The sequence below is a fragment of the Brassica oleracea genome, chromosome C2 (genome assembly GCF_000695525.1).
Source record: "Brassica oleracea var. oleracea cultivar TO1000 chromosome C2, BOL, whole genome shotgun sequence".
NCBI lineage: Eukaryota > Viridiplantae > Streptophyta > Magnoliopsida > Brassicales > Brassicaceae > Brassica > Brassica oleracea.
In genome coordinates this window covers 12,852,319-12,870,321 of record NC_027749.1, presented here as the reverse complement: position 1 = coordinate 12,870,321, position 18,003 = coordinate 12,852,319, and the positions used below count along the sequence as shown (strand labels likewise).

The 18,003-nt window shown below is 33.2% G+C and overlaps 3 protein-coding genes across 5 annotated transcripts in view; all 3 read right to left on the bottom strand.

Moving 5' to 3' along the window:
* Window positions 1–4,161, bottom strand: part of LOC106326048 (putative cell division cycle ATPase) — a 9,345-nt gene extending 5,184 nt beyond the window's left edge. Inside the window, 7 exon segments of the mRNA XM_013764089.1 lie at window positions 2,187–2,235; window positions 2,349–2,446; window positions 2,528–2,562; window positions 2,912–2,935; window positions 2,938–3,114; window positions 3,479–3,491; window positions 3,945–4,161. Of these exon segments, the coding sequence (XP_013619543.1) occupies window positions 2,187–2,235; window positions 2,349–2,446; window positions 2,528–2,562; window positions 2,912–2,935; window positions 2,938–3,114; window positions 3,479–3,491; window positions 3,945–4,159 (611 nt within the window). The 5' untranslated portion in view covers window positions 4,160–4,161.
* Window positions 4,162–5,724: 1,563 nt separating this feature from the next.
* On the bottom strand, window positions 5,725–7,266 carry LOC106325921. 2 transcript variants are annotated; one of them, XM_013763969.1, is made up of 2 exons: window positions 7,203–7,266; window positions 5,725–6,912 (listed from the first exon to the last, which is right to left on the bottom strand). In XM_013763969.1, the coding sequence occupies exon 2, from the start codon at window positions 6,864–6,866 to the stop codon at window positions 5,865–5,867; it is 1,002 nt and encodes a 333-aa protein (XP_013619423.1). In that variant the 5' UTR covers window positions 6,867–6,912; window positions 7,203–7,266; the 3' UTR covers window positions 5,725–5,864. The 2 variants fall into 2 exon arrangements, with proteins under 2 accessions (XP_013619423.1, XP_013619424.1); XM_013763970.1 differs by having other exon boundaries at window positions 5,725–6,907.
* A 9,034-nt stretch (window positions 7,267–16,300) lies between these two features.
* Window positions 16,301–17,631, bottom strand: LOC106325147 (probable membrane-associated kinase regulator 6). 2 transcript variants are annotated; one of them, XM_013763168.1, is made up of 3 exons: window positions 17,574–17,631; window positions 16,622–17,363; window positions 16,301–16,520 (listed from the first exon to the last, which is right to left on the bottom strand). In XM_013763168.1, exons 2-3 carry the CDS (start codon window positions 17,298–17,300, stop codon window positions 16,513–16,515), a joined length of 687 nt encoding a protein of 228 aa, XP_013618622.1. In that variant the 5' UTR covers window positions 17,301–17,363; window positions 17,574–17,631; the 3' UTR covers window positions 16,301–16,512. The 2 variants fall into 2 exon arrangements, with proteins under 2 accessions (XP_013618622.1, XP_013618621.1); XM_013763167.1 differs by lacking the exon at window positions 17,574–17,631 and having other exon boundaries at window positions 16,622–17,443.
* Between the last annotated feature and the right edge of the window lie 372 nt (window positions 17,632–18,003).

Below are 18,003 nucleotides of genomic sequence, written 5' to 3'. Positions count from 1 at the left end.
TCCGACCGCCCTCCCAGGACTGATAAAGAGTCTCCCGAGAGGGACGCACGCGAAAACCAGTCTGGCGAGAAACGTGGAAGAAGGCAGGATGACCATGGAGACAATAGTACCCGCCGAAGGATAAACATGATCATCGGAGAATCGCAATTCTACCGCAATTCTGTTTCATCCATCAAGGCCTACTGACGAAAGGCGGAAACAAGTTCTAACTGGACGGCTCGGTCCCTGACCGACAACGCTCCAAATGATACGATTGTTTTTGAGGAGGAGGAAACCGTTGGACTCGATAAACCTCACTGCGACCCGCTGGTCATCGACTTGGTGATTCGAGACCTCGAAGTGGGAAGAATCCTCATCGACACAGGCAGCACGGTCAACGTCATTTTCCGCGACACTCTCCGGAGAATGAACATCGAACTCGGGGAAGTCGTCCCGGAACCAAAACCACTGACCTGTTTTTCGGGCACAACATCAATGACCCACGGATCGATCAAACTTCTGGTCATGGCAAGGGAAGTCACGAAAATCGATGACTTCGCTGTAGTCGATAACCCGGCGCAGAGAGCGATTCGGAATCACTCGCCCAAGCATTGGCTCCGGACAGCAACGCAATCCCGGAGTCAATCGCCCTACCAGCGGAAAACCCGACTCACGAAACGGCCACCGATTTAACTCAAGCCTCAACGGCCGAAGTAACAGAAACGGCCCTATCCAACGAGTAGGAACGCTCGCAACAACAAAGCAGAACTACGAGATGGCTTGATCCTCGAAAGAGGTACGTAGGCAGCTTGTCCTATTGACAAGTTCAGCTATCCCCCTCTCCGTATACTCGTATACTCCCACAAAGTTCGGAATATCCACACATGTACTCGATATTTTCGAAAATTTTCCAATAAAACTCATTTTATTTTGTTTTCCCGATTTACTTGCAATAAGCCACAACAATCGGAGATTAACTAGAGAAACACCCAAAACAAGGGTCTCCAAACACGCATACCTTTCAAGCAGTCCTTGGATGGGAACTAACTTAAACAACAATCACTGCGTATCAATGGTCAAGCAAAACCAAATACATCTTCTCTAAAAACGAAGATCGTAACTTTCTCACTACAAAGGATATACCTTTCGAAAAAAGCGAGACGTCGTAAATATTTTTGAGAGATATTATCAACGGTCCGTCCGCGGCTCTAAAAAAAAACAAATTGCCCGTCGATTGGCCCCGACGGGCAAACCCAAAACGTTCTCAAACAAGAACTCGTAGTCTAACCTTTCGTAAAAGTAAAGGTTCTCTTACATCCGATGAGGATACCATAGCGCGCTATACAAGAAATCCAAAATTTTGGTCAGCACTCCAGACGGTCTTTGGAGAGTGCTCGGTTCGTTCCATACAAGTCATATAAGCCGGCGCCAAGTCGCGGACTTTAAATCGGAAATTCAAGAATTTGGAAAGGTTATGTCTATCGAACGGTTTCCTATTCTTCGTAGTAGAGCAGGTTACGGTTAACTTAACACCAACTGCCTCGGCTATGCGAAGAAATAGGGGTCCGTTGGAAGAACCATGCCTATACCAACGGCTACTTCGCGAGTAAAATCGTAAAAACGCTTAAGTCTCGATACGGCCCAAAGAGGGTCCGAATTGTGGAAAACGGCCCATCTATGGTCCCAAAAGACTTGAACCCAAAGACTGATATGACGGTTTATCTCATCCGCGAGAAGAGATAAATGTCAAATTTCCGAAGATAATCACAAAGAAAAAAGAAATATGGAAAAGCCCGCTTCGCGACAAATCTGGCCCAAGAAGAAGTAAACCGACCTAAGGAGGAGTATATAAGGAGGACCTAGGACGAGAAGAGCAGAAGATAGCAACTTAGCACTTAGAACAATTTAGGCATCTTTTTCCGTTTTTACTAATCGAGCTGCGACTCAACTAGTTTAGATTTAGGTCGCTAGACTAGCGAACGTACCGACAGCTATTGTAGCCTAGGTCTTTACTTGTTGTGCATGCTCAAACGCAAATTCGGAAATAAGATCCTCTTATTCTCTTTTTCTGCTTATTTTCATTTTATTCTTTCATATTGATCGTGTCGTGTGTGGCCTAGCAGATAACCGGGATCTTCAGGAAAGGCTAGGTTAACTTGGCTTTCCTCCGATAAACAAAACTCGACGGTGTGAATTTCGGTTACCACAGATTTGAGTTCTTAATATCATTTCCACTGGTGTGTCGACGCAACGTCCCTTATATTTCACAAGAATTCTTAACTTTTTAGTTCATTGGGAAGAAGGAAACATAATGCTTATTTAGATGTATTAAAAAGAAACAAAGTAGAGATTCTTTTGTTGGTTTCTACATCTTGGTTCAACTTTGCTTTGAGAAAGCATAGAAAAGGAACCCATCAAACTCGACATTTTATTCAATGTTAGCTCAGAAATAGACTTCTTGTGAAGCCATAAATCATTGAAGAGATAAAAACATAGTCAATGCTCTGAAATCATCAGCATAACAAAGCACCGGTAGAAGCAACTTACAGGTTCCTTTATGGTGCATCCATATTTACTTTGTATCTGTTTCAAAAGAATATAATAGACAAAACTTAGGACTTATAAGCTACTCCCTCTGTTTTGTTTTATGTGACATTTTGGAGAACTTCACGCAAATTAAAGCAGTTAGTATAATGTCTTTTTTATCCTTTTTCATTTATTGTTTTAGTGTGCATTATATCGTTGACAGGAAAATATGTTGAAAATGTAAAGGTATATGAAGTCTAAAGTTATTATATTTTGCATGGAATTGTGGAAAGCGTCAACTCTATTGATACAAAACAAAATTTTCAAAACGTCATATAAATAAAAACGGAGGGAGTACTATTTTTCTTATTTCAAATATTAATGATGCATTTATTGATTGATTTACCTTAATAGAGAAATCAGTTATATGATATCCAATAGCAATAGTTTTGATTCAAAGTAATGTGACAAAGCTTTGGCAAGCATTTGATGATAAAACTCTGCAGTACCGGAAAGTAGAATGGCTTTACTTGCGGGTGCAAGATTCCGAGTGTGCTTTGAGATATCAGACACTTTTAGATGAACATAAGCTGCACTTTTCAATAAACAGTCTTGAATGAGTTTACAATTGCCTTCATCTTATTATCAAGAACATGAAAGTAGATATTCATAATCTGCCAAATGCATGATTCAGAATCAATATTTCAATTCCTTTTACAGTTTAGAATGTAAATTCATCACATTCATCTAAGATAGTGAAGTGAAATTATAAACAGTATCAGCCTTAAGTCCGGATATCGGGATCCATTTTTTTAAAATAGATTAAGTATTTATTTAATTAATAATCATATTTAATATATTAATATTTATATATATAAATTAGTTATATAATATAATATTTTATTTTTATATTATTGTATACATATATATTTATATATATTATAATTATTTAATTTATGTATTATTTTTAAATTTTTGTTTTTTAACTATTTTTACGGAACCAAATCAAGATCCAGATACTCGCGTATAGAATAATATTTAGATGGATATTCAGATATCCGGAAGCCACGGACCCATGACTCCACGGATCCGAATATCTTAAATTTTCCGTCTTACCCTTAACCACCAATCCATAGAGAGATGGTAAATCACATCCCCTAATGAAAACAAATAAAATAATCAATTTTTGAAAACAAATAATCAACTTTTTCCTTCCAATTATTCAAAATTTTGACAGCTGTAAGTTATAAATCAACTTTGCCAAGTTCGCATCTTTCAAGCACACTCTTACCTAACAAGATCCAAAGATCTAAAAGACCTAAGAAATCTTTGAAGTTTTGATTTAGCTAAAGATAGCCTCATGGTGACAAAAACTTATCATATGCAGTTACATAAATCTTAAACACAAAGAATATTAAGATGATCTTGTTTTCAGTTACCTTAAGAAGTACGGAAACTCATTGAAGGTGACAGTACTCTCTCTCCCATCCAAAATTTGTTTCAACAACTCTTGTTCAATCTGTTCTCCGGTGAGTCCGTCTTTTAATGGGCCCGAGCCGTTTGCCCATCTACCCAAAGTCTGACCAGATGCCAACCCAATCCCTAGTCCAACACCAACACCTAAAGCTGACAACAATACGCTCTTCTGCTCCATTTCTTTTTTCACTGATACAGAAAAAAAAAACCTCGTTGACCACACGATTTTTTTCTTTCTCAAAAGAAGAGTTTTTTTTTTGTTTGGATTTTGTAGAACTGCTAAAATCCCGATTATAAATCACAAAACTAAATCGAGTTGAAAAAATAATATAAGGTATAAGAACATTAATAAAATCGTAAGTAAATAGACGAATTCACGGAGATTTGATTTCTTTTATTAACTCAATAAATCACCTACAATGTAACGGTTTTATGTGATTTTTGAATCCTAGGATACGCTGCGATGAGAGAGAGTTTCATAACACCTGAAATAAAATCTATGAACTATACTACTACTATATAACTCCCAAGACATTTATTTTAAAAGAAGATATAATGAATTTTACTTGTGAGAAACTTTTTTTTTGTGTTGTGAGATGTGATTTTGTGAAGATATTATGTCTTTATTTGTAGTGGAGATCTGCTTCATCATCAAGTTGACTTAGTTTGGTCAACAAGTTGGCTTACCTTGGTCATCAAGTTGTCAATGGTCATAAGAATATAAATGTTTCCATCTGAGTTTGATGACGAAGATAAACCATAACTATTCACATAAAATCAATTTTTTATTCAGCCTATTGGACTTATAAAAAATTATATTCATACATTCAATTTTTTACTCAACCCATTGGGTTTATCATAATTGATTCCAACATGTTTGGGGCAAAAAAAGATTTTACGTGGACGATGTAGACGAAGATATGAAGAAGAATGTCTATTTATGGACGTTAACACTTTTCCAAAAAAAAAAAGCAAACTCAAATGGAAACATTTTTGAGATATCTATACTATTATTAGCAAGTGAATTTGTGTAATCAAGCTCTCACGTTAAAAGTTAGAGCGACTTAAGTCTTTACTACACTTAATGAATAATTAATTTTATTAATACATAATTAACAATGAATTAAAAACAAATTTCACTAATTAGATAATTATCGTTATCTATTTTTCAATATATATAATAAACCATAATTATTTTAAAGTTCATTAATTTGATAATCATATCTAAAAAATATTATATTGTGTTATCCAAAAAATCGTTTTACAACATACAATTTTTTTAAAGAAACATAAATCTCTATATATATTTTAAATAATTTTATGTATACATAAGTGTTTTCATATTTATTTTACGCTATGAAAGATAATTTTATTATAATACTTTTTTTTCATATATAAAAATTTTGATATTTAATTTATTACCAAATACTTCAAACACATGAATGTTGCCAACTTTATTTATGTAATAAAAAGTACATATGTTGTGATGAATTTTTTTTGTTATACACATATTTTTTTAATAGTCTTTGAATAACTAAAACATCTAAACACCTAGTATATAATATTGTAGATTGATTGTGATTTGATAGATTTTACCTACAGTTTCGAAATTGGAAGATAAAGTTGCGACAAGTTGTCATTTTGAGGAAACCGAAAACACCAAGTTGAAAGAAACCACCAAAGTTTCACAAAACGTGAAAAAAAAAGAACTAAGGAAAAAGTCTTAGCAAAGAGTGTGTTTGATGGCAAATGAGCAAAAACAGTATGCCATAAAGTGAGAGACAGAAGAAAGAGCCTGATAAGTTCGCTAACTACCCTAAGTTTATAACCAATAGAAGGAAAACAAAAGCGCTTCTGTTTCTTTGATGTTGCAATCCCACTTCTCAAGAATCATTATCATCATCTACTTGTGTTGCTGCCTCCAAGAAGCCACTCTCTGAAGCTGCATTAGATTGTTCTGGTTCTTTCACTGTCTCTTCTCTAGTTTCAAACAAATCCACCAAGAAACCACTCTTGGATGAAGCAGGCTGCTCAGGATTTGCTTCAGTTGCTGCAAGAGCTGAAGCATTCATTTTCTTGTTGCCAAGCTCTAGCTGAAGCTCCTCTGGCACATCATCATCAACGGGAGAGGCTGATTTGACCTCCACTCCACGAGGCTCAACACCTGCAGGAGATTTCTCATCCTCAGTTCCCAGTTGATTAGTCTCACTCTGAAAGAGTTCAAGGCTGAAAGACGAGCTGGATCCCGTGGCCTGTTTTCGATTTGTTCCAGGTGCTGGAAAGAAATCAACGAAAGTGGTAGAATCTTCAGGTAAAGAAGAAGTGGCTGTAACTGCTGTCTTGCTTGATTCACAAGCTTCAGATCTGAGGACAGTGTGATCCTCTTTGGGTACATCATCACTAGCAAACTGCGGCATCAGAGAGAGGGTTTGGCCTTTAGTTTCAGTGAGACCAACATCTTTCATCTCTGCATCCACAGGATGATTCCTCTCATTAATAGCCTCGGAACCAAGACTCACTGGATGATTATCAGGCAGCATAGCAGATTGGTTTTTATCAGATTGATTTGTCTTAACCTCTGGTGGAGTTGTGATATGTTCTCTAACATACATCTTAGCTTGGGGAAACAGATCAGTAGCTGGAGTAACAGGAGCGACTTTATTTGGTAAGAAAACGATGCCTTTGAGTTGCTTCTCAGTGTCAAGGACCTTAACGTTGAGAAAGTATCCTGCCTCGAAAGAACCTTCAACCACACCGGAAAAAACCTGACCAATCAGATTCTCATCAGTGGTAGTAACAACAGGTGGGTGCTGAGCCTGGCCTTCATCTCCGAGAGGACGACCCCTTTTACGCGTGCTCGATCCGTGATTCGCTCGGTCCATCATCTCCCAACTTCAAAATCTTCTTCTTGATCAACAATTGATCTCTGCCCTTAGAAACAGAAACAAAGTATATGTTTTAGCTTCATCTATGTGATTATTATATTACAGAAAAATATATTACGTAAACGATTATATACCACCAGACAATATCATATTAACGAATCAGAGGTTATAAAAAGGGTTGACGTAGTGGAAAAAAATGCCAATTATAATTCAAAGTTCTGAAACTAGATATTAAAAAAAAAAGCAAAAAACGTCGAGGATCTAACACAGCGAAGGTAGAAACCCTAGATTTCACAATGCCCAAACAAAACACAAAGAAATTAGAAAAGCACTCACGTCTTAGGTTTCGCGGCGGGGAAAATATGTGTATCCGTGGATTCTTCTTCCTCCTCCTCTTTCTATGCGTATAATTAATATAATAATTAATTATATTAATTTGAATTTAAAGTTTATGGGCCACATATGGTTTCTTTATTAAGCCCATTAAACTCTTTCCATAAATGGCTTTTAGATTAAATCAAATAAATAAGCGTACGATCTAATAGCATCTCTCACCAACGGTACGAGAGCATGATTATCCTTAGAAACCCCATAAAGTTTCTTAAATAAACTTTAATGACTATTTAACTATTAAATTTTAGCTAAGGAGCTTAGTTAAAAATCACCTAATTTTTGTGCTACAATGGTAATTTTTTAATTTGGGTTTCTTTAAAAAAAAAAAATTTAACTCTGCATACAAAAGCTTACACAAGTCCGTGAGTAATCTTAGAAATGCCTGACTACAAACATGACATTTTTCATGAAGATCTTCAAACCATGCGGTGGAAATTGTTTAATATGAAATATGCACGCAACTATTAAAACAACAACATAAAACAAAACAATATGCGAGTTTTGCCAATCTGATACTAAGCTCAGAAGGAACATAAATGTTGCCACTTTAGTTAAGGATATTACCTGGCTCGAAAGTTTCTTTTCTCTCAATATTAGATACATAGTTGCAAGCAGCAGACAGATTCCATGACCCCAGTCACCAAACATAACAGCAAACAGGAAGGGGAAGGTAACAATTGTGAATACAATAGGATTGGCTTCCTGATATTTAGCTACACTGCAAGTAATGATCAAAGAAGATCAGTTAAATTCTAGAGACAAACAATAAATGGACAGTGCATGCGGAAAAAATAAAGTAAGCAAGTTGAGTTGACTCTAGCATCTGATTGAGCAAGAAAATGAAGCCAACGTAAAGTTAAAAGCAGTTGAAACCAAATCGAAAATTATATTCTAACGAGTATGCAAAAGGCAGAAGCCTAAATCTACTCTTACAAAGGTTTTACTTAATAGTAGTTATTTTCAGTTTCCTCTTTCTCAAAGTGCAGAGGAAACTCCAGAAAGAGGTACTTACCTGTATGCATCAACAATTTCCTGAAACGCAGTGGTAAATTTGTTTGTGCGGAAAAATGTCTGAGGCATCTCTTTGGTCCTCAGAACCTGGAAAATCGATCCAACTTGAGAATTGGAGTCAACTGCAGCTCGTTGCAACGCCTCTTGAATCTGCACATGCAGAGCTTTAGAACCACTGTAGCACCAGTATATATGCAATAATTTCAATTATATGGCAACTAGAGTTACTCACTTCCGGTGCTGCAAACAGGGGACTCCAGCCCTCACCCACAAGGCACTTCTTGGTCACATCAAGACTAAGCATGTTCAAAGTGTGATAGATGGCTTTTTCTTTGCGAACCTACATGGGTAAATTTTAATGATGATTATTAATCTTAGCTACAAAATATCTGAAACTGGACATCAGTGAGCACTCTCCTAGTGATAAGGAAGTTCCAAATAATATAAGACCTTGAGGTTCCATTGCTCGAACTTATCTCCAATGGTCTCTAGAAGAATTTTGAGGTGATCCAACCCATCACTTATGGTAGTTTTAAGCTCTGCTAACCAACCCGAAACCTGAAGCATTATGATAAGACTAGACAAAGTTAAAATTCTGAGAATATACCATCATAATTGTAGACAATAGATTAATCACTAGCATACAACTCACTCTCCCATGGATGCTAACTGTGTATGCACAAACATAACCCACCCAACGATCACTTGAAACTAACAGGGAAGACAAAAAGGTACCAGGAATTTCCCTAACATGATTTTCTCCTCCTTAACAAGTAAACTCTCTGAGACCTATTGACCCTTTTTGAAGGTATAGTAACCGTTCAACGTCAAAAAGCTTACCTTTGCATTACAGGTTGATTACTGTTAGGATAAAGATTCTAATGACTAGAAGCTAAAGTCAGTAAATGCAACCCCCTAATAAGAACCCGATTAACCACTAAATACCGATCTCAATCACCATACACACCTCAAAGGCGGGATTTTTCTTAGTGCCGCAAAGACAGAGAAGACGGCGACGGAGAAGACCAGAAAAGGGAAAGATAGAGGAGACGGCGATTTATTGACAAACTTTGGCTCAGATCTTCAGCCAACGGAAACCAATTTAACAAAAGCCATCGTCGTCCCTCACATAAAAGACAGAGAAGACGAAGAACCGATCGAAAGAAAAAAAAAAGACAGAAAAAAACATATTTCAGGGTTTGCTGACATGTGTCCTGAAACCCCCCTTTAAGGATCGGTCTCCAAATTACTCATTTAAGGATTGGTTATCAAAATTTTATTTAGTTTTGATTTATTTAAATCAGTTATTTTGTTTTAAAACCTCTTTAAGAAACTGCAATAATCCTGTTCTGAGAGCTTTGATGAAATTGTCAAACAAAATAATACTAGTAACATTTTGACAAAAGTTAATTAAATCATTTAATTTTAATATTTTAGAAGAAATGAAACAATTTAATGGTAGGCAAGTGGATTATAACATTTTGATTTTCAAATTTTCTCATTTGAAAACTTCTACTACTTTACTTCATTTTTATTATTTTCAATATTATATCACACAAGCACATTCATCTACAAGTTACCAACTTTCAGTATCCCATATAAATGTATTTAAATGGTATCTCAAATGTCAAGATATCTATCAAGAAATAATTTAAATTATCTAATGAGATACTCAAAAGTAAGAATTTCAATTAAATTTCTTCAATAAATTCATAAAGTTTCAGAGTTTTGAGAAGTAAAAAATGAATGATCAAGTTATTGAAAATATAATAAATTTCATTATAATAAATTTTTATACCATATCATTTTAAAGTTTTTAAAAAAAAAAAATTGACGTATTTTACTAATACATAAATCTTCGCTAATAGACATTCAAGTGTATATGTATATGAAAATCCCTTAGTTTAAACAGATATACTAAAGTATTATCTAGTCATGATAATAAAATAAAAAGCAAGTATACATACAATTACACAAAAGTATAAATATACACAATACAACTATACTACAAACGTTTATGTTTTCTCATTTCTATTATTTTTCATTTTAATTAATATATTGGTGTATTATACATACAATTTTTACAAGCAATTATTTTTCAGCCCCTAGCTCTTACATTTTTTTTTTTTTCATTAAAATATTGGTGTGATATCCTTGTCTTTATTTCGTTAGAGTGTAGATGATGCCCGGATTGCAAAAAGTCAGAGAAAATGACGAAAGTTATGCAATTTTGGATGGGAGAATGTGTGCCAAAACTAATTAATATCTTATCCACAACGATTCTCTTGGTCTACGTATTTTTGCACAACTATAATAAACTTATAAAATATATACGGTCGCACATTTTCATATATATCACGTAATTTTGTGAGAACAAGTATTATATACTATGACAAGTTAACGAATTGATTCTCGTCCGACAGAAGGCATGAATTAAAGATAATGGTTTTTGTTGGCTTATTATTCCACTTTAATGAACTTTTTCGCCCCAAGCAATGTTACTAAAACGTGACTTGACCAATAAGCAACATTAATCTTAAATCAATTTAAGGTTAGCAAGTACAATGACGTCATGAATGATGATGTAGCTAGTTCTAATGTTTTCTTGTCGGGATTTATCGGCATAATTATAACAACACATACATTTGGTTCCTTCTCGAATTAATTTTCTTGTTTTGTCGAAAGATATGTTTAAATTAAGTGATTATAGACGGTAGTATAGAGTTCAACGTCGGCCAAACTTTATCAGATGTATACTTGACGACTATAGTATTCAAAGGCTACGATTTATTGACCAGTTTTATTTTCAAGATCCGATTTAAGAAAATCTCCAGACAGTTTTTTTTTACTGTATGAAAAGTTATTTACTTAATGATATGGGACGACGTATGGCTAGTGTCGTAGATGCTACTTTCTGCCTAGTTTATTTTTTTACAAGTAAACAATGTTTTTATGAGACAATATTAATTTGGTTCGTCTTCTTTAATACTAATATGCACTATAAAATTTAGTAGGCGTGCATGTTGACAGAAAATTGAAAGGTGGCACAAATGCAAAAAATACGTTTACGTGCAATAAGGTACATAGTCCAACTTTGATTAGGACACGAATGCAACTTAATTAAGCTTCGCACTAAGGAGTTACGTTGGACATTTGTTCGGCCTTTTGCTTATATCCTTAGCTACTTCTTGTTATAAAACTAATTTGGGTAAAAGAAAACAACTAGTCACTAATATTTGATTTACCAATCAAGTCTTTAGCGTTCCATCTTAACATGTTCGACAAGATAATTTGATTGATATATTAGTTCACGTGAAACTATTTACTGCCAGATTGAAAATCTCGGGAATTTTTTTTCTTAATTAGAGAAAAGATAACAAAAATAATAACATACGTGGATAAAACCTGCATTATATTTCTGATATGAACATATCTAGGTTACACATCGACGACAGATACCGAACGATTAGATGCAAATAATCTAGTATATCTCTCTCAACAAAGGAAAAATGACCTTATGTATGTTTACGTGTCTTTGGTCTCCCGAGAAGAAGAAGATCAAATAAGAAGAAGATGAAGTGTTTACCAAAAAAAAGAAGAAGATGAAGATAGGAGATAGGAACAGTGTCACAAGGAATGCTTTGGGTCTTCTCGGAACATATCTTGTCTATATGTTTCCTTCTTTTGTCTCACTAGCACGTGAGATTAGAGTTTCCTCCTCATATTTTTGTGCCACGGCTAATCCTCACGAAGCTTCGGTTTAGTTGCCTAATTTCTCTCTATTTGCATTTTTGTCGATATAATTCGGTATAGGGATAATAGATCCTAGCTAGGTTATGTTCCGGAGATTTTGAATGTGTCTCCACTATGGAGTTGGTTAAATTGACGAGAATTATATTTTGTTTACCTTTGTTAATATATAGTTTTGCAATATCACGTATAGTTTTTTTTCAGTAAATTTGCCTGGTTCTAAACGCTATCACTTGTTGCAAGTTTTATGGATATTTCTAGCTTTCCAAAACCATTATAACTCTAACTCAACTTCATTCAAATGGTAACTTTTAGTATATGGTTTCATTAGACAAGTAATTATGGATATTACAGTGTTAAAACTCCATTATCTCGCTTTACAAGACAAATTAAATTAAATATGTAAATGCTCTGTGATTTTCATTATATTTTTGTTGTAAGATTTGGATCTAGATGCAATGTAACCAACGGACTCCTGTGCATCTACCCTAAAATCTTCTTGGACCTATAAATTTGCAGAATAAGAAAAGAAGAAAAATGATGCCTAGGCAAATCTTTTTGCCTGTCTTTTTGGGTGAATATGTCCTTTGCCACAATAATTTCAAGCATTAAAATATCTGTATTTTCAATTAATATGTTATTTTTGAATGTACTTGTCTCTAATGTTATAGGGTCTATAATGTTTTTTATCCGTTTATAAATGGATCGGCAAATCTTCTGCTTCAAAGTTGCTGCAAATATATGGGCAGCAAATTCTTTTTAAATAAAAGTGAATTACTTTAATTCGGCCCTTAGTCTATACATTCAAACTTAAGTCACTTTTTACATCTCGCTTGAATGAAACCATAGGTTTGTCCCCGTCTAGATTGTAGACTACATTTATGCAGCTTTAGTCAAAAATTCGATAGATATATATAATTTATGGTCATACTAAAATGTCAATCCAACGTGGTTGACACAACGACATAACCAGCGTGTTACCTTTGATCTATTATCTGTATTATCAGGAATAATAGATGGAAATACATACGATAATACAGTAAAAGACATCTGGAGTTAAAGTGATTAGTAAAACTTCTGAAGCAAAATCTGTCTATATCAGAATGATTAATGACTAACCAAATAATCTAGAAAGTTTGGGAAGCGAATTGTATAATACTCCGTCTGTTTTACAATGTAGGTAGTTTAGGTTGAAAGCAATAATATTTAAAAGTTGCAATTTAAAAAAAAAAATTAACATTTAATTAATAAATTCAACCAATTATAAAAAGATAAAATTATTTGATTGGTCACACTATATTCAATAGATATAAAATTATCTATATTTGGAATCAAAAATATTTTTCTAAAACTACTTACAATATGAAAAATATGAAATAAATGGAGTAATTTTTATATATAAAAGCAATAATTAGCATTCTAATTTTTAAAAGAATTTTCTGTAAATTTAAAGTGATGATCAGTTTTGGACTCAGTAATGATGTTTAACATTAAAATCAGCTAATAAACTACATATTCAGTTTTGCAGTTTAAAATGATGATTCATTTTGATCAATTTGTGTAACATAATCAGTTTTGGGTTTTATTTTAACATATTCTGATGTAAATTTGAAATTTGACCCATAAAAATGACATATGCATAGACAATAACAGACCAAAGAAAACCGAAAATGTGGGGTTCATAGCTTGTTCGAGTGTGTAAATTATTCGCCATATGGGTTAATAATGCCAAAGTCCAAACTTTACCATATACGAAAATGTTTGAGGGTGATTGGTTGGACTGTAACCGTAGAAATTTTACTGTAGAATTTAGGCTTAGGATTTTTTGATTTAGCTGTAAGTGATTTAGCTTTAAAATTGATTGTTACCGAAATATATTTCGTACAACCAAAAAGATGGAACTTTAGAAAATAAGGATTTTACAGACATTTTTTTATTTTTATTTTTGCTGTAGCATTAAAAAACTAGATAAAACATGATTGGTAATTTAAAAGATGTAGATTAATATTAAAGCTAAAGTCAGCTTCTATAGCCCAACCAATCACCCCTGTAGTTTTCTGTTGGCCACTGTAGACATTAATTTGGAAAACTATTTGGTTTGTATATAAGATAATAATATCTACATTGTTACCAAAAAAAGTCCCTAATACATATAATTATATAAATCAAAACAAATACGACTAAGTCCTCACTATAGGGATTAAATAATCACCTTGAGGTACTTCTGATTTTTCCATAAACTAAGTTTGAATTCAAGATACAGGCGCGAAACTTATTTCAGTTTTGGATTTAGCTGGTTCATCATTTCTGGTTTGAAAAAAATATAAGGATCAAAATCTCAAATATTCTGTTATCAATTTTCAAAGATTCTCACTTATGTTTGCATTTTATATACCATATCGTATATTATAACATGTGATAAATTGTAGATTGCCCGGTATTTTAACTAATCCTACAATAAATGATAAAGCCTCGTATAAATGACAAGCACAACCATACAAAACAAAAGAATATATATATATCACGAAATCCACCTACTTATAATATCGTGTACCCAAAATTGCTCTACAAGTATAAGTATGTGTTGTAAAAAAGAAGTATAATTGTATAAATATATGTGTGTGTGTATATATATACAAATATCTAAATGTGCCGAAACAAAATAATAAAATTAGTTAGGTTAATGAATTAAACTCATAAAATTAGACAAAAGCCTCTCTAATTTTAAAACGTTCGTTTTTTATTTGTGAATTCTTAATTATTTTCAAATAACTTTATAGCACTGTGGTGTAGTGGTCAAGGTTTAAAAACTTCTACATCCAGGTGTCGCAAACGTCGTACATGCAAAAACGTACATAGATTTTCCGGTTTTGGTTTAAACACTATGTAAGGGATGGATATGATGAAATTCTCATGGTTTTGGGTTAAACACTTATGGATTAATCTTATACAGGGAAACCTTTTGTATTTCTGTTTTTGTATTGTAATTATATATATATATATATATATATATACTAACTTTAGGTCTAATTGATTTTTTTTTGATAAAATAAGTATGTGGAAATGTAAATAGAAATGTAAATAGAAATGTTTAATTATCAATGTTTATACATATATAAATATGGAGAAAAAGAATTAATATTAGACATGAAAACGTAAATACAAACGCAAGAAGCAAGTGTTACGTTGTCTTATGTTATACTATCATTCACATTTGCTCGTCATTTCCAATTTGTAATGAGTCTCAAATGTAACACTGGCCAAATTTTCGTTGTGTTTAATTTTAACTATATGTATAAATTTTTTAAATGTTGTTTACACGCCTCCATAATGCATTTTTTTTCTCATATGTATTTACCTAAAAGTTTGCATGCATACATTGACATATTATTCTGGTGTTGAATGAAAAGAAGTATGTCCTAAAGCAACAGTTTGACGTATTGAAAACTGACCCTGCACTTTTTTAGAGTCATAAAATCAGCACCATTTCTATTTAATTTTGTTTGATTCTCTTGTACTCATTTGTTATTTGTCAGTATCTTTATCCATAAAAACTATTAATTACAAACAATTTGAACTAGTTTTTGTAACATAAAAATTTGAACTAGTTTCATGGATTTTCATACGCAATATTTCACGGGTTCTTATTGAGAATCTTTTTCATTATTTTCTATAATTCTGCTTTTTTTAATTCTGAAACATTCAATTTCCAATTAAATCATTCGTCGTCATCTATATTATAGAAATGTTTTCGTGATTTTTATAATAACAAAAATTATTTCTAATTTAATTCTGGGATCTAAACTAATTTTTGGAGTATACATATTCAGATATACCTCCCGTTGATTTCACAGCACACAAAATAAAAGAATCCGGCTTGCAAGAATGGAACCATTTAATTTGAACCACTAGTATATGGGACTATCTTCATTTGGTCATGAAATATACTGATATAGTTTTGGATATATTTTGGAGTTTCCTTTTTTTCCTTCTCTTTGTTAGATTTAATTGATTTGAATTACAATTATGATAAGAAAAGGAGTTCAATCATATGCATATATATGATGACATCCACATATGATTTATAAAGACAATAAAAGACAAAATTTTCACAAAAAGTAAGAATATTCAAAACACAATTGGACCAGAAAGTAAAACATGGGTAGGCACATATAAGATACATATAGGATTACATATATGAAAAGAAACCATAATAGCCAAGAAAATCTGAAAATATTTTCTTGATTCTGCTAGCTGCCCTATATATGTGCCCACTCATGTAAAAAAAAGTTCTTGATTCAAATCAGATGACACATTCACATGGAATCATCACATCAATCTCTTTAATTCAAGAGAGAGAAACAACAAAAAGACACGACACAAGTTGCTCTCTCTTTCCCACTCCATGAGTAACGTGTAATGTAATTTGCTTATTCTTCTTAATATTCTCCATCTCTACTCTACCCGCTCCTTTTCCATGGATTCTTAAGTCTCATTTCTCTGTTTAAATTAACAAAAAAAAAACATAATTAACAAACGATAAAATTACAAAAAAAATTTAAAAAACTATACAAAAAATGAACCTGGTTCCTACAACGTACCGAAAGATTTCTTGCAATGAAGAACGGCTTCGTAAATGGAGCTCTCTGAGTCACAAGACCTTCTCCAATAATAATCATCTGCAACACTTATTCTTGGCGACGAAGTCATTTCATCAGAATGAACTCTGCTTCTAGACAACGTCGTTACACGGATCCTAGAGTCGATACCGATACCTCCGGATGATCCAGCGGTTCTACATCTCCTTAATCTCTTACACAGTGGCGTCAATAACAACAAAACCCATTTCGAAACTCTTCTCAACTTTCTACAAGAAGAAGGAGACTTGCTCTTAATGTCACGTGTCTCCATCTTCTTCTCCGTTTTCTTGTCCAACGGCTCATATTCTTCTTCCGTAGCTGCTGACGTGGCTTTTGATAGATAAGGCATGACGTAGCCGTCGCGGAAAAGCTCGTCGGCGTGAACTAAAGAGTGATCTTCGTCGGAGAAAGAGACGAAGTTATCGAACTTGAAGCTACTTTCATGGGATTTGTTGATGAAGAATCTTCTCGAAGGAGGCAATCTTGGATCCATCTCTATGAAGGAAGAAGAAGAATCTTCGTAGGTTTGATGATAATCATCAATGGAATCTTCTAAAGAAGGACAGTTAACTACCCAACTGTAAGAGAAACTATCTATGGGAACTACTGGCATTGATGAAGCTTCTTGATTTACTTCCATGGTTATTTTTGTTTGTTTGGTGGGGATGTATATATGTTCTTGAGTGTGTTCAGATGCTTTTGTCTGAGACAAAAATGTTTGAATGGAGAACATATGTTTCAGTGTATATATATATAGGAAGGGACAATACACACATTGAAGCTAAGATATATAATACTTTTTTATAACGGTAATATATTATATTTTTGTGGTTGGTTTGGTAAGAAACAATAGATATTAATAGTCTGAAAGGGAAAAGAAAAGAAAACATTAGAGTTTGTGAGCCCATCTAACCTCTTATTATGTGCTGTTGCCTTCACTCTTTTCCTCTTTTTAGTATCTATCTTAGTTTATTCTTTTTTTGCATAGACAAGGTTCTTTTAATTATTTATTCCATGTGACATCATTTTTATCTTTTAAGGAGTCTCAATATCAAAACACTACGCATAGTTTTTCTTTTGAAGAATATCAATATATCATTAAAAACGATGTATGTTGACGCATATTTCATGGGGTTTATTAATTAGAAAGACAAAATTTTTTTAAAAAATAATGTGTATGAAATTTCCTAATTTTTTAAAAAAAAGAAGAAGGAAATTTCCAGAGTGTTACGAGTGAAGAGGACCACGAGTTGAAAATAAAAGAAAAGAACGTAAATAAAGGATACTAAATTTAAAAGTCATATTCATAAATAAGAAAAAGGTTAAAAATTAAAAACATATAA